The sequence below is a fragment of the Cotesia typhae genome, unplaced genomic scaffold (genome assembly GCF_013202065.1).
Source record: "Cotesia typhae breed Kobodo isofemale line unplaced genomic scaffold, CoteBio_Ctyphae contig_69, whole genome shotgun sequence".
NCBI lineage: Eukaryota > Metazoa > Arthropoda > Insecta > Hymenoptera > Braconidae > Cotesia > Cotesia typhae.
The window spans coordinates 1,847,833-1,865,439 of NW_027423763.1; the positions used below are offsets into that span (position 1 = coordinate 1,847,833).

Here is a 17,607-nt window from a genome sequence, read left to right on the forward strand (position 1 = left end):
TTAATATAAAAAATAATAATTTATTTTATTATTATTATTATTATTATTATTATTATTATTATTATTATTATTATTATTATTATTATTATCATTATTATCTGGATGTGTATGTATAATAATATTAGATTTTAGTGGTCCCGTCAAGTGAAGAAGAAGAAGAAGAAGAAGAAGTAGAAGTAGAAGGATATTAAACGACATTACGAGCAAGCTAATAATAACAATATGACGCTAGCACGTAAGAACTCGTAATTGAATAAATAAGGGTAAAAAAAGTAAAAGAAGAAAGATGAAAGAAGAAAGAAGGAAAAGGAAGGAAGGTTGATTTTGGAGTAGAGTATAACTCTTGGTGGTGATGCTTCACGTCTTTACAGTTTTTTCCTGTTCCTGGTTGGATTATTCGCTTATTGGTTCATTGTGGATTCCTCTTGTCTTTTATGAGTTTCACGTGTCATGAATAACTAAATACATCACTTGTTCGTCACCCTTGTCAACTTTATTTAAATAATTAATATCGATAGAGTTTACTAAGCTTTTCATTTTAAATATAATATTTTAATTGATTAAATGTAATGCAGTAGACAATAATAATAATAATAATAATAATAATAATAATAATAATAATAATAATAATAATAATAATAATAATAATAATAAAAGGATTTACGAGATCTCGACATCAAAACCCGTAAGATCATTAATATGAATCGGAGCATGCACCCCAATTCATCAGTCGCCAGATTATACCTCTCCCGGTCCATCGGTGGGAGAGGTTTGCAGAGTTTGGAGCGGCTTCACGACCGTTTGGTCCTGGGTTTAACTCACGAAGTTGTCAATTTCACTGCAGACGAGGATGACTTTCTTATGCAAATTGTACATAAACATGAAAATGCGCATAAGGGGTCATTCTTGTATAAGGCAGCAATATATGCGGCAAGAACCCTTGGTCTTGGAGAAATAAACGCTCTTATGGAACTCCGAAAGGAGGAATTTAAGAGCGTCATCAGGAACGCCGAGGAAAAACTACTCCTTGGCGAACTGATGGACAAGTCCATGCACAGCGTGTTCTTTAAACACGTGCGTGATCATGGCTTGTCCATCCAGCTGACGTTTTCCTTCTTAAAGTCAGCGGGCCTGATGTCCGAGACTGAAGGGTTCATATTTGCTTGCCAAGATGGTGTCATTAACACTCTTGAGTACCGTAGCAAGGTGCTCCAGGTGCAGCTTCCGGACACGTCCTGTAGGAGGTGTAGACAACATCCGGAGACGCTTATGCACCTTTTGTCGGCATGTCCAGTGCTGGCGAGAGGTGCATATATATCCAGCGTCACAATGCTGCCCTGAGAGTACTGTACTACTATCTTCGTCATTGCTACGGTATTGACGTGACACCAGTGCTGCCTTATTTGCCAGGAGATATTCCCCAGGTTGTTGAGAATGACAGTTGCAAAATTTATTGGAACATGCCATTTGCAACAACCCGGCGGATAGATCACAACAAACCTGATATTGTGCTCTTCGACAAGGCCACTCGTGACATTTATGTCATTGAGTTCTCGGCCCCGGCTGAATACAACATCTCAGCCAAAGAAGAGCACAAAAGACAAATATATCAGGATCTCCTGTTTGAAATTGGTAAACTTTACCCAGGTTACCGTGTCAAGCTTGTCGTCCTGATTGTTGGCGTCCTAGGAGGGATGAAACAGTCTTTTGTATCCTCACTTGCCAAAGTTCCAGCTTGCTCATCAAAAGCTGAGTTCTTGGCAGTTAGGATGCAGAAGGCTGTTTTACTTGGTTCTCTCCGTCTCTTAAGGGAAATGACTTTGGCCTGCTGTGATCACTAACCGCCTTGTTGTGCGGAGTGGTCCAGCAGTAACGGATGGAGCTCAGGCTGGGCCCTCGGAGAATCGGACTCCGGGGATAACCCCCCTGAGCATTTAATAACAAAATAATAATAATAATAATAATAATAATAATATTAATAATAATAATAATAATAATAATAATAATAATTGGAACTCGATAAAAAAAATTGGTGATGATGAATTTTCTATTGATGTTGACTTTTTTAAAAAAAAATCCTTGCATTCCTTTGTCTATTCGTTTTTCCAACTATAATAACTTTAATAAGTAAAGAATTTTTTTATTATTTTTGAGTTTTTTATCCGTAATAAATGGTGAAGAGTGAACACATGTGTATTGTACGATAACATTGTTAAAATCAATTGGAATCAAAATCGGATTAAATGCTCAACAATGAAAGCTATGCAAGCTTGGACATTTTTTAATTTTTTTTTATACTGACTAACAACAAATGAATGTACATGAATTTAAAGCTTTTTCTTTTACATACTCCCAGTTTTATCGAATCAAAAGTATTGAATAATTCGATAATTAAAAAATAGTATCAGAGTAAATTTACTGTTGGGGAAAAGTTATTGTTGACTCGTAACAATATATATATATATATATATATATATATATATATATATATATATATATATATATATTAAAAAAAAAATGTTGAGATCAAACGAGTGATAGTGAGTATTTTTATAAAAGAGAAAAGAGATCGAGCATTTTCATCCGTTTTCATTCGCCTTGGAGATTTTACATTTAAGGACCTTTGAACACTACATTGAGGATTAATTAATGTTTTCACAGAGGTTTTACCTACAGCGTCTAATATTTGTTGAGGAAAATATTCGCGATTATGCTCGTAAAATACATATTAATCGAAAATCGTACATCTCATTTCCGAGATAATATTTTTTTGATAATATAATCCTCGAGAATAAAAATAATTAATTTTTATTGCGTCAATAAATTTGTTTTTAATTAATTAAATAACAAGATAAATTGGTGATCATTGAAACGTAATAGAATAGCAGTAGCTTGAAATATAATATAATATAATGAGTTGAGATGAGGATAAGTTGTCATCGATTAAGACGTACATTTTGACGATGGATGTTCAACGAGGCGTATATTAGTACTGAAATTCCAAGTGAGAAGTTAAGAAAAGCTCGGCGAGTACTGTTAACGAGGAGCCGCCTATCCGTTCATCCGTTATTTGCTTTCTCGCATTTATATCCAGATACAGATACAGATACTAATACTGATACTGATACTGATACAAATATCTATTTTCTGCTCTACCTAAAGCTCAAACTCAAACTGAGCACACATTTTATCTTATGATAACCACTGACGCGAACAATCTTTTGCTTGACACTATAATTATCTTACAACTACCATATATATATATATATATATATATATATATATATTTATTTTCGTTATAAAATTTGTTGTTATGCCCATTAACTAATTAGTTTATTGTCCCGCGGGCAAAAACTCCATTATAAATTTACAATGTAAAAGCTCCTCGACGAGCATACAGAGAGAACAAATTAATAACGCTTTCAACGTCCAACTTTCTCCTTCTCCTCGTTTTTTTTTTTTTTTTTTTTTTTTTTTTTACAATCTCATTCAAATTATCCATCCAGCTTCTAATCACAAAAGTTTACACAAAAACGATTAATAATTTAAAGTATATATGTTTATCATTTAATATTAAAAAGAAGAAAAAAAAAAGAAAAAGAAAAAAACTGGGAAAAGATTTTTATGGTAAATCTCTGTTGAGCAGTTGAGCTTTTACTATCCCAACGAACCACATTAAAATCCAGGATCCAGAGTTTTCTATCCGGAAAATCTTTAAACTGACTATCTCAACGCAACAGTACTCTCTAAACATTATTTCCAAACCATTCAATCCAGATATTCGGTTTCGAATAATACTATTGTTGTTGTCTTCTTTTCACCCTGTCATCACCGTGTCACGTTACTCGCGAGCAAGACCCGCTCTAGGATAACAGCTTGGGAATCGATACCCCATCCACATAAAATCGATTTATTAATGTGTCGATGAACTCTCAATATCATTCACATTATTTATAAAAACAAAATCCAACTAATTAACAAATATATTTTGCTATTAATTTATGATATAACCCAACTGGTAAACTGTTAGAAACTAACAGAGAAGAGAGAATTATCCCTGAGGACATACTTTCAGGTTCTCTAAATTGGTTATACGCGCGAGACGGTTCTCAAGAAAAACTCAAACGATCCGAGGTAATCAAGAGTCACATCTCTCCTGGGACATTTTTGTTATATATATATATATATATATATATATATATATATATATATATATATATATATATATATATATATATATGTTGTCAACTGACGGTACATTTCAGTATACCTTTCAACCCTCTGCTGCTGCTGCTGCTCTATTGGACAGTCTATAATTTACCCAAACTTTTAGATTCAACTGTTATCTCTAATCGCTATCATTTTAAAAAAATTCAAATATTTAATTTTTATTAAGAGCTCGGACTGAACAGGGTTCGAGTCCGGTCTTGAGTATATTTTATTATTCAGACTTTTTTTTTTTTTTTATGTAATCACTAAACAATCTTATAATATTAATAACAATAATAATAATAATATTAATAACAATTGACTCTAAAGGAGGGTATTCTGTAAACGACAGTCTATTGTTTCCGGGATAAGCCGTTTTTATTAAACCGGATGATTATTAAACGTTGTCGAGAATATCAGTGACGGACTGGAGATAATAGTAATCGATCGATTTTAATTTTGTCATTAAATTGTCTAGCCCATCATATCCGTCTTAATTGTAGGCTACTTAAAAAGTCAGAGTTTATCTTTAGTCTGACCATTAAAATAATTAAAAAAAAATTATTTTTAAGAAACATTTAGAATTTAATAGTACGATTAATTAAATTTAATAGAGACATTATTGTGAACAAAACCGATACGAATAGATTGAGTTAAATGTATAGACATAAAGATAGAGGGCGGTGATAAAGGACATACCTCTGAATAAGACAGTCACCATTGAATTCTCACGATTTACTTGTAATTATTCGGTAATGAAAATAAATCGTTACATTTGTTCCAGTATTGAATCACTTGTCACTTTGTTCGCTCCAGTAAAATATATATTGTTCTCTCTCTCTCTCTCTCTCTCTCCTTCTCTGGTTCTGAATAATCGGACCTCTGGGATCTTCCGTTTAAGTCACTCTCACACCACCTGTTTGATTCCTAACATTAGAACCTCATTCTCTATTTAAACTTTAACAGAATAAAATTATTACTTACTGAGATTTTTTTTTTTTCTTCATTTTACAACTCGTCAATTAACAAATTATTTATTTATTTTATTAATCATATACAAAGCGAGCATATTGAGACAACCTCAAACATTACAATAATTATTTAAGTATTTTGCTTCTTAAAATAAAAAATTTTTAATAACATTAATTAATAAAATATAATAATAATAATAATAATAATAATAATAAAAATAAATTAATTTCTAATTAACAATTTTTGAATGATACATGCTAAATTATATGAATTTTGAAAAGAATATTAATTTAATTATATTAAATTTAACAGTTAAGAAAATAAAATTATCTATCAATTAATGGATAATATCAGTTTGAGGAGAAGGCCCCCTAGAAGAAGATTGTGGTTCTGTTGGTTCAATAACTTCAAATTCTTCGCATGTTGATCCTTGTTTGTTGTCATTACTTGAATCATCATCATCATCATCATCATCATTATCAGCGTCTTGTTTTTTTTCTTCTTGTTCTATTTTTTTCGATACTATTGATTGTGTATCGGTAGATGTCGTCGCTCCACCCAACAACGTCCTTTCATTTTCAGTTGCTGAATATATACAATAAAATATAAATAAAAATTGAATAAAGCATTTTATAATAATGAATGAAAATTTGAAATTGCATACACTTTTATTGAGTTTCATTCTCTGATACCAGACAATATTCTATGGAGACTAAATCAAAGTCTATTGAAATTTAAAAATATATATATATATATATATATATATATATATATATATATATATATATATATATATATGCATATTCGATACGCGCAATTTTTATAAATATATATATATATATATACATATATATATATATTTTCTTTCATTTTCATCATCATCTTCTGCTGCTGCTGCTGCTGCTGCTGCTGCTGCTATACAATATATTTATTCAATATATTTATGTTAACAATAGAGTTGAGAACAATTAAAATAATGTTTGTTAGAACGAACATGTAGAAAAGGTACATGAGTTTATAATTTAAGGTATATTTAATTAAGTTGTATTCAATAGACTGAATCACGAAATTGTAATTCACGGTTCTATAAATTACACAGTATACGCCTCAATATTAGTCCACAAAATCCTTTCATTAATTAATATACATTGATTTACATAAATACGTAAATATAAATGTCAATAGATAATTGCTCGGTTGATCTATTAAATTATTTAAAAAAAAATTAAATTATTATGATAATATAAAAATAAACAAACCTTTAACAACAGTTGATAAGTCAATAAATTGCCTTGATGATGTTTCCGCAACTTCAGAACCGGAATTATTAGTTAAAAGTTGTTGGTGGGAATAATCATTTGGATCAGAATCTAACTGAGAAAGTTCGTTAATGTAATTTTGCTGGGTTTGATCTGTGGTCGGCGTCAAAGGACTCAGACTGTCCGAAGAAGAAGTTGTAGCCGGAGACGGACCAGGAGTTGTAGCTGCTGTACTTGGTGCTGGAGATTGACCAGTACCAGTACCAGTACCAGCACCGCCAGTTGGTGCATGATTTCGCAAGAGAATCTGCTGCAATTGCGCCTGCTGTAGTATCACCGGGAGCTCGTAGTGATGGAAAAAATACAGCATAGAGTGCTGGTAGGATAAAACAAAATTAGATTTTTTTCCAATTTATTTAAAACAAAGTTATATTAAATCTAGTATTGAAAATTATTTGAATATCATGACTGACAAATCATTCCACTAAAAAAGTTTTTTAACTCTCGATACTCGGTAACAAATACTAGTTAGAGTTACTACCCACGGGAGTAACAGAGAAAACAAACTCTCGGTACTGGTAATATAGAATGAATTTTCCAAATTTCCATATAAATTTACCAGAGACGAGATGATACGCGTAAGCCACTACCGGGAGTCTTAATCGCTATCTCTATATCTGCTCATTCTTTATTTATTTATTTATTTATTTATTTTTTTTATTTTTTTTTTTATTTTTTTTTTTAGTAGTTAGATTATTAGGTGTAGTGGCTGTCTTCTTTATCAGTTCCAAAGTACTTTCTTGTTTCAAACTTCCTCTAAAGGATAATATATATATATATATATATATATATATATATATATATATATATATATATATATATATATATATATTACACAATCGACATCTCTTCTTTATTATTTTTGTCTAAAAATATTATTCTATCGATCAGCAATTACAGGAAGAAAAAAAAAAAAAAACTGTAACAAGTAAATGTGATGCCGATGACACGTGACAAATCGTTTCTATAAATTTCAGTGACCTACGCAGTGTTATATTTATTCCAAGAATAAAAAAAATTGTTTGTAACTTGACAGACCCTTACTTGGTTTTTTATTTATTTATTTATTTTTTTTTTGTATTATAATTTGGGATAGAGTTATTTAAAATCAGTGAATGTGCACACGACACTTGTCAATTTATCGAAAAGATTATAATACTAACAAAGACTTTTTATAATATTAATATATTGTTCGGATCAAAAGCACCATGACATAAAATTTATTTTTGGATTGACGTTTTACAGCAAAAATGAAAATCGTAATAATTTTTTTGAAGATTATATTGTTAATTAGCTTAACAGAAGAGATGGATTTTGTAAAATTAAATGTTATTGATAATGAAGCCCCGGGGGTTAATTGTCAAAGACCGTTGAGCCATAGCTGAAAATCAAAATGACCTCCGGCCATACCCTGGTTAATTTATCGCGATATAAATTTTAGCTCGTTTCATCGTTTCATCGTTTCATCGTTTTATCGTATCATCGTAAAACCACACCAACTATCAATCTAATCAACTAATTATTACTACTGTCTTTGTTAATTTAATTAAATTTAAAAAAAAAAAAAGCTAATATCGTGTATTGATATAAATGTAAATGATAATGATAACATTGTTGTCGCTACGGTGGGTCTTTACTGCGACTGACAGGAATGAGGTTGCAAATTTTCGCTCCAGTAAACAAATACTACTACAAAATACAAGAAAACTGTCAGACTGTTAAACTTTATACCGATTGTTATGAAGAATATAAATAATAAAAAGCCAACTGGCCAACGGCTTTTGACAGCATAATCAATTGAAATAATTGAAATTGACGGAATAAATAATTGTTATAATTATTAATATTAAAGGATATTTAAGTGTATAGCAGCAGAGTAATCCAGTGAATAAATTATAAACAATACAATGTTTCGGGATATTCAACGCGGATGAGTAGATACAAAGCTTTGATCTTTCAAGAAGAAGGTAGACAAGACAGTATAAGGTTGTATAATAAGGAAACATCACTTGCAGCTGACTGCGAAAATGTAATCTGTGAAGAGAGACGGGAGAAGAGAACACCAGAAGAGAAGATAAATCCACTCACCTGGATGAAGAGCCACGATGTGACGAGTGCAAGACTGCTGTACTGTCCATTAAATCGATAATGATAAGCGTAGAATGAAAAATGATAAAGATAGAAGAATCTGTAACAGAAAATTTCAATATCCGATCATTAATATATATATATATATATATATATATATATATATATATATATATATATATATATATATATATATATTTTTTTTAATTAATTTTAAATAGTAAAACGATTTTATTTTTATTTAAATTTTAATAATAATTTACACCCTTTTACTGAATCTTTTAAAAAAGAATAAAACTTTAATTAAAGGTATCATTTGAATGCTAATCCAAACTCTTCTTATTAAACTTGAATACATCTAAGAACTTTAAAACCACAAAAGGTTCATTCTCGGTTTATATTCTCTTATACAGCTCCTTAAGTGGAAAGAAAAAAGAAATAACAAGAAAGAAAAAAAAAAAAAAATACGTGTTGGAATAAAATTTAAGGAAACGGTTGTTTCCTTAATTAGACATTAAATCTGGTGTTATTTTTTTTTTCTATTTAAAAAATTGATATATCCACTGTTGAAAGATTACTTTTAAGATTTATTACAGTTTGATAGAGGATTCAACTGATGTTCCTTTCAATGACACTCTCATTATTGAGATTATTCAGATTCCTAAAGCTTAATGCCTTTCAAAGTATTTTCACCCTTCAACAATCTTGTTTTTCTCTTTCTCTTTCTCTATTTATTGTAAAACAAGTCCATTTTCTTATAACAATGAGAAGAAAAAAAAATGGGAATTGCGTAAGAAAAAGATATCTGTGAAATTTAGTATGTATGTATTTATATTTAAGTAAAAAGAAAAATATTATAGATGAAATGAGATGATAAAGCTGGTGAGAGGATAGTAAGGTGTACTACTCTGAAATCCAGCGTTACGTATTCCCATAACATCATCTCTAAAGCCGTACAAGAGAGTTTCAGTTGTGGATATACCAGACGTCATATTATGCATCTATCTCTTCTTCAGTATAAATATAATAGTGTCAAGTATTTTTATTTTAAGTAAAAAAAAAAAAATATATATATATTTTTTGATTAATTAAATAATATGAGGTTGTAGATACAATAAAATTTAGTTATTTTCTTTGCTATAATGTAACTATATTGTCAATCAATCCACAGTATAAAAGCAATCTGAGCTCAGGTCGACGGGGGATATGCCATATATATATAGAGTAAAGGAGAAACCCCACGAGGTATTGAGTGGCCAGCAACCAGATGAAGAAAGAAGAAAGAAGAAAGACAAAGTTGAAACACATAGTTTGAGAAATAGAAGACACAAGACACAAGACAGAACAAAGTATAAACAATTCGGCTTTCACACGAGAAACCATCTCTTATTTCTCTTGTTTCTCTTGTTTCTCTTCTTTCTCTTATTTCTCTTATTTCTCAATAGTCTCCTATTCCTAGACTCCTTTCTTTGACAACTCTCTTTATCCTCTCAGGATCTTACTGGTTGATAAACACAAAACAATGATATTTGAACAAAAATCATTGTGTCGCTTGAAAAATTATTATTAAAAATGATTATATTGATAAAATCTCTTACCCGATCACTGGAGAAATAAAAATCTAGTTTCAAAGCAGAAATACAAATTCAAAAGACGCCGGAGAAATAAAAAATAAAATAAAGTCTGAAGGAGCGATAAGTGGTACGACGATGAAGAATGAGAAAGCGAAATCAACTCTCTATGGTGAATGTCACATCTATGAACAGACTACTCGAGAGCTGTGAAAATATCGGCGGCTTCTTCAAGAGGCTTCACTGCCAATCCGATTGAACATCAGTTATCAAAGGAAAAAAGGTTACTATCATCTCCCGCTATCTAATCTCTTATTTCATTTTTTTTTTAAGCTATTTTTTTCTTACTCATCCCTAAATCTTTTCCCTCCAATAAAAAATACAACAATTAATATTTTAATTCTTATAAATATATGCAAGGGAGCTTGAGGATGAAATCGAAAAATAATACCTGGATGATTGTTCGACTGGTTTCTCTTGTACCGGTAAATAAGGTTATGTGACCATTCTTACCCTTGGGAGCACGGTCCTATTTCTTTACTCGGACCACCGGAAAATGAAATATCACTAGAATCCATCCCAGGCAAAGGTGAGTACAAGATAAATACACCCGAGTTTGTTGTTTTTTTTTTTATACATTAAAACAATCTTACAGACACAAATACTGAATTTCAGATATTCCGATTGATAGCCAGTTGTCGTTTAAGTAATTAATATTAACAGAGCAGAGAAAAGGCTTCATTGAGGAATAATTGGAAATCTAATTTGCAGAGCTTATCAAAAAAAAAAAAAAAAAAATTCAAACAGCCTAGGCTGGATGAATAAATTTAAGAAGGTTGTGAAAATAATAAAAAGGTCTGATCCCACCTTTTCTCAATCTTAAGAGACTTATCATGCTCTAGTCATACTAAAGGAATATTAACATATTTTGGAATTTATATCTCTCAATTCATAAAAACGTACGAGCTAGTTCGCTGTTGGTGGTGAGTCACAGGAGAATTCTTAGTTTTTTTTTCTCTTTTCTCTTTTTTTATAAAATGCAAAATATACGTATTTCAACTATGTCTGATGATTATTTCTACAATACCAACAATAAATAATACCAGAGGATTTTGTTATTTTCCCTTAAAGAGAGGAATAAAGTAATGAAAAGAAAATAATTTCCGGGTGGTATATAGAACATGAGCCAGAAAATGGGCAAGAGATGTTGAATCGACGGGAGGCCAAAGGGCCAACACAACAGGGTAGTTGCATTACTCGGGAGCATTTGAAATCTGGGTGACCGTCAACCTTTATAACCGTACGTCGAGATTATTCACGTACGTCCTTTTCGACACCAGTATTCACTTATAAATCGATATCAACTAAATCCAACAAAAGACACCTATAACACCTATAGAAGCAACCTCGCTTTGTTCTATTGAATACACTGTTCCACCTTTGAACATCATCTATTGACCTTTAACGTCGTCCAATAACAAGTGCTTTTAATATATTTTCATCAGTAGTAATGGTAACTCTCTAGTCAGCTATTATTTTTTCATTATCAATAATGTCGAAAAAATAATCCCCATTTGCTCTGGCAAACATTTTAAATAATAATAATAATAGAGTTGTTTATAAAATTTTAATACTAGCTCTTCTTTTATGGCTCAGAATTTTCATAGTGAGATTCCAACGACAGCTTTCGACGCGGCGGCGACGCAATACCACTCCACTAATTAGACATTAGCGCAACAAACAACCTCGAGGTGTGCTCCCCCGAGCAAACCCTGCCCAACCAAACCTACATCAGCAGATCACCACCACTACCACTACCACTACTAGCATTGGTACCATTATCACCAACAACTCTCTTGCTCCTCCTCTGCTATCCTCTTTACACTCTATTCATCTTTCTCTTTCAGCTTTACATCTACACATCTATATACATACAATCTGGTAGCCTCTCATCCTACTATCAAAAGCCATCCTACTGCCAACTACCTAACGTTATACCTCAGTTTCTCTCATCTTCCGCATCACCTACTCTACTTCATCCTGTCGGCGAAATGTTCAAGTTACAAATTAACTTGTAGGGATACCAGTTTCCACTTCAACACACATACGCACTATCAACTTTTATTTATTTTTATTTTTTTATTAGTTTAAATCGTTTATAACCAATCGTAATATTATTTGTATTTCTCTATAAATGCTCTATAAACAAGAATATTGTTCTTTATATTTTTTTTTTTTTTTTTTTTCATGTGTATATTTATAAAAAAAAAAAAAACTTTATTAGTTGTTTATTTTAATCCCGTGGAAAACTATTCGTAATTAACCTCCATTATGGTTGAGATTTTTCCTCTATTTTCAATTCCTCCAGCCCCTTTGTTTCTTTTCACATGTAGTAACTTTTTTATTTATTTTTTTTTTTTTTTTTTTTTCATTCTTTTTCATTGTTCTATAGCATTGAATATCAGTGAACCATGATACTTTTTCGGGTCTTTACTGTCTTTTACTGAGATTCCAATCATCAAGCACTTGATTTGATTAACTTTATTACATTAACATTAATAAAAATAATGATAATTAGTTTAAAATGAGGTGAAAAGGGAAAATTTAATTAGCAGTGTTAATCAGAGAGTTGATCCATTATAGAAGGTAGATGGGTAGCAATAAAGACCGACAAATCTGGGTGATAGCTAGTAATTCGAAGCAAGCCTTACTCCAAGGATTATTCACTGAACTGTATTATTGTTAATTCCATATGAACGCTTTCTGTTCCACAGTGGGATTATAGTTTCTCTCTGTCTCAGTATCCAACTATACTCATTATTATTGTTATCATAGCCTATCAATACTAATAACGTCTTTGTGACTTAATGTATATATATATATATATATATATATATGTATATAATGTTTGATTCACTAACAAGTACTAGGTACTCTACTAGTAGTAACCCATGCCAGGAGCATCTATTGCTTCAACTTAGTATAACAGAGAAACTCACTATTTTAATTGGAATCCACTGACAGCAGAGCATCAGCATATACAATAATAACAATAATAATAATAATAATAATAATAATAATAATAATAATAAAGCTCACTGGTAGAGTTGAATTTAGTATAATCCAGGCAGGAACCAAGAACCAGAAGGCAACAAGGATTTTACAGTAGAGATTTAACAAGAAAAGGAAAACATGAATCGCCTGGAGGAGTATAAACAAATTATACATGCGGATAAGGTTTAGCTGGGTTGAGTTTGGTGGATGATGATGATGATGATTACGAAAAGTAGGACTAAATGCGGACCATCACCCAAGGCGTCGAAGCGTGCCGATATTTATAAATGGAAGCGACGTAGCCATTACTATGCAAATAGATTCCCAGTGACACCATACCAAGTGAATACCAGGGTATAGTAAAATAGTACAGTACACCCTGGCAGTAGTCTACCGTGAGTTCTGGGTTGGTTGGTTGTCCGACACCCGCCACCCAAACGCCCGAACGCCCGAACGCCCGACGCCACCGGAACACCGTTTAATAGAGTGTCATTTCGCTGTAGTACGCCACACCCGATATATCCCAAGTAATGAAATTGTCCAACCGTTAACATTCGACCGTTTGTTTCACGATCCAATGAATCTGCTATACCTATATAATTACTATTAATGTTCCTTAAATATTTAATTGTCATATTTAGAAAATTATATTCTCTTAAATTAAATCGAGTTTTTTTTTTTTTTTTTTTTTTTTTTTTTTCCATACTATTAAATCCACCTAAAACAGTATATATACTAGGTATCTTCTTATTGTTTTTTGTTACCACCATTAAGGGACAAACTAGAGACATTTATACTAATTTGGGCGAAACTCTGAAAGCCGTAACAAAAATAAAAAAGAAATTACAGGACTAAATAAAGATGCAAAAATATGTAATACTGGGTAGACAGTTGGGTGTCATCACCGTCAATTCTCGTTCTGTCTAACGGCACGTTAGAACCGGCTACTGCTGATAAAACTACTTCTCACATCATTAATTTATTTTATCTCTATCACTGTTTTGTTAATTAATTAAAATAACTTTAACAAAACGCTCAAGTTTAAATATTAAATATTTAAATCCATCAAATATACAATAAAACTTTTTCTATGTATGAGTATTTTTATTTAAATTTAAACAAAATATATACTGGCAGTTTGGAAATGAATTTTCATTGAGTACAACACTAAAACGTTAGCGAACTATTCATCACAAGCAAAAAGCAGAAATAATGGGTTCTATATGCCAAGTACAGAATGTCAACTTTCGTGTCGACATTTTCCACTGTCACACTGTACAAAATAAAAATATATAAAAAATAAATAAATAAAACTCGAGTAAATGCAAAAGAGAAAGGAAGAGTAAGAGCATAGTCATCATAATAATTTAAAAAAAAAAAAATGCAACATTTTTCAATGGTTTCACCTCACACAACCTAACACAAAAGTAAAGCCATTTGGTATTCTCACCAGGTCACTTTCTGTCCGGAACGATCAATTGCTCTGGCTAATTATCCTTCGGAGACTAATTTTCTTGGTGGCGCTCCTTCGTGTTGCCGTCGTTTCACCCATCGATTTTTTTTTTTTTTTTTTTATTTTATTCCTTTGCCAAGTGTAAATAAAAGTTTAATAACAAACAAACTTTTTACTCAATCGATTTCATCTTGATATGTCTTAAATAATTTATCGCAAATTTTTTTATTTATTAATTAAAAAAAAAAAAAATTACTCGATTTGTTAAACATTAAATGACGGTGACTCTCGCCTGTATATGAATTCACGTTTAAGTATGCTAGAAAGAATCTTGTTTTAAATCTCTCTCTCTCTCTCTCTCTCTCTCTATACATATATATATATATATATATATATATATATATATATATATATATATATATATATATTAAGAAATGCGAAATAATAGACCCGTTGAAAATGATGCCGAGTACGTCCATCAGCGTCGGCTCCAGCTCTCGAGTTGGCGCCTGCCTGACGGACGCTATTCTAGATATCACCCTCTCACCCTCTGAATCACCCTCTCATTCTCTTTCTCTTTCTTTACCCTCTTTAAAGGTAGACGGACACAGACACTGTGATTAAAACGCCACGAGTAGTATCGGAACCCCCGTCTCGAATCCATTTCTCTATACATTCTTACCCTTCCCCAATCTCTTTTACCTTTCTTTACATCTCCTTCATTTGTTACTTCTTTTACTTTTTCCGCGATAAAATAACTCCTAAATAAATAAATCGATAGTTTAATTAACTACTTCTTAAACAAAAAAATAATGGTGAAATTATGAAAGTAAAAATGATACCTAGAGGGATATCATTCGAATGACAACCGACCGCATCAGGCAATTCAAAAACCGCGTGGTAGTTTACCACATTCACACAGCGCAATAACAATCATTATTTATCATAGAGACCAATGTACGGTGATAATGAAATTTCACAAACAGGATACGATTTTGTGTTGCATCAGGAATAGGAGATCATCACCGGACGTTCCTCTCATCTCTATATTATGACCCGACCGGATGACGCAAGTCTTTGTGGCGTGGGTAATGTTTGCTCTGTAATTTTGCCTCCAGCCATATAGTTATAGAGCAATACACCGGGATATATCTGGGGATATTTGGGGTGCTGTGCTGATGCCCACGGCTAAACAAACAACTCTCCAACTAACTCTACTTTTAAATAACTTACATTCTTGCAATAAAAAAATTTCTTTTTTTTAATTTATCATAATCATAAAATTCATTGAAAGTAAAAAAATTACAGAAACCAACTTGCTAATAAAAAATTGATTGAAAATTGTTGTCGTACAAAAAACTAGAGTTGAATAAAAAAATAATATTCTTTGACAGAAATCGTATGCCTGTTATTTATATAATTGCTTAACAAGTTAAATTATGGACTTTATACAATCATAATCATAGAAGGATACAAGGAGCTGGGTTATTTGCAGACAAGCCCAGCTGATTGCTGTATATAAACCCCGTTGATGATTAACAACCCCATCATCGAGATGACGTCTATAAAACACTTTTATTAAATTACCCTACTATTTTAATCTAATATATATTTTATTTTTGAGATATTTTTTTGGTTTTTTTTTTTTTTTTTTTTTTTTTAAATAAAATTTAATAGCAAAAGTGTGGAACCTCGGATAAACTGTGAGTAGTTCCGGTCAATTGTGTTTATCCATAAGTGAATTCTGTCAAACATGTGCGTGCTCCGTCCGATAACTGCCGGGGCTAGATAGAGGTACTCGCGTTGATCCGATAACAATTCACTTGTGGAGTTGGTAATGCGAGACGGTCCACGCCCCTACATCCATCATACGTGCCAAGTCACCCCTAGCTCTCCTAACTCTTACCACCCCTTTCCTCCCACCTCACTTGCTTTCTCTCTCACTCTCTCCTCTTACCACCTTTATCGATGAACCCTATCGTCGGTTAGTACCCACTAACATTCATCCCTCTTATTCCATCAACCAAGCCCTTGCCGCTTCTAATGATGATACTTTTATACTTAATAAATAATCAACTTCCTTTTAAAATTTGAAAACTATTTTAAAATATCATCAAACTGATTATCACGAAAAATTAATCTGTGTCATTTCACGGGTCGTTTGATAATATGAAAAAAAAAAAAAAAATAAATAAATAAATAAATAAAATAATAATAATAATAATAATAATAAATGATCTTTGATAATAAATGGAATTGATGAGACAGAGAGTGAACGATTTAAAGCGGTTTATAGTTTTGGTGTTTGAGAATCTGTTTGAGATATTGAAACAGAGTCGGAAAGATAATTTTAGGATTCCGAGTAATATAATAGTTGGGGGATTTTGGTAATTGAACGGCATGTTACTTGATGTTGTTAGAAGTACTACTATCCTGTAGTATATACTGGGAAAATTAGGTTAATTATTACTTAAACAGAAGCTTATACCGCTCTACAGTTCCTTAGTGCTTTGTTCCTCATTTCAAGGATTACTAAATCCACTTTACTGTTTACTGATTCCACTATCAAAGTTATCTAATAAAATAATATATTTAATATTTTTATCCCGAATGGTATTTTTAAACTTTGTGTGTTGGCTCTTCTTTATAGCGGACGGTAACAATGTAAAAATAAATTCTTGAAATAAATATACGGATTTATACATTGAAAAAAGTTATAATAAAACTAAGAGTTAAAGTCCTGTGTCATGCGATGTAGGAATTTGATATTTTTATAATACTTTTCAGAGATACTTGTATCGTTTCTTTGATGCTTTTGAGAAGGAATCACTTTTTATATATTTTTTAAACTTATTTCATTTTTTCCTTTTTCCTTTTTTCTTTTTCTATTTTGAATAGACACGTAGATCAATTCATGTTTAGTCTGTTAACTAGGAATAAA

The 17,607-nt window shown here is 31.3% G+C and overlaps 1 protein-coding gene across 1 annotated transcript in view; it reads right to left on the reverse strand.

Moving 5' to 3' along the window:
- The window catches only part of LOC141532726 (membralin-like), a 32,750-nt gene that overhangs the window by 3,871 nt on the left and 11,272 nt on the right, over positions 1-17,607 (reverse strand). Inside the window, 4 exon segments of the mRNA XM_074251188.1 lie at positions 4,909-5,125; positions 5,194-5,766; positions 6,441-6,816; positions 8,589-8,688. Of these exon segments, the coding sequence (XP_074107289.1) occupies positions 5,519-5,766; positions 6,441-6,816; positions 8,589-8,688 (724 nt within the window). The 3' untranslated portion in view covers positions 4,909-5,125; positions 5,194-5,518.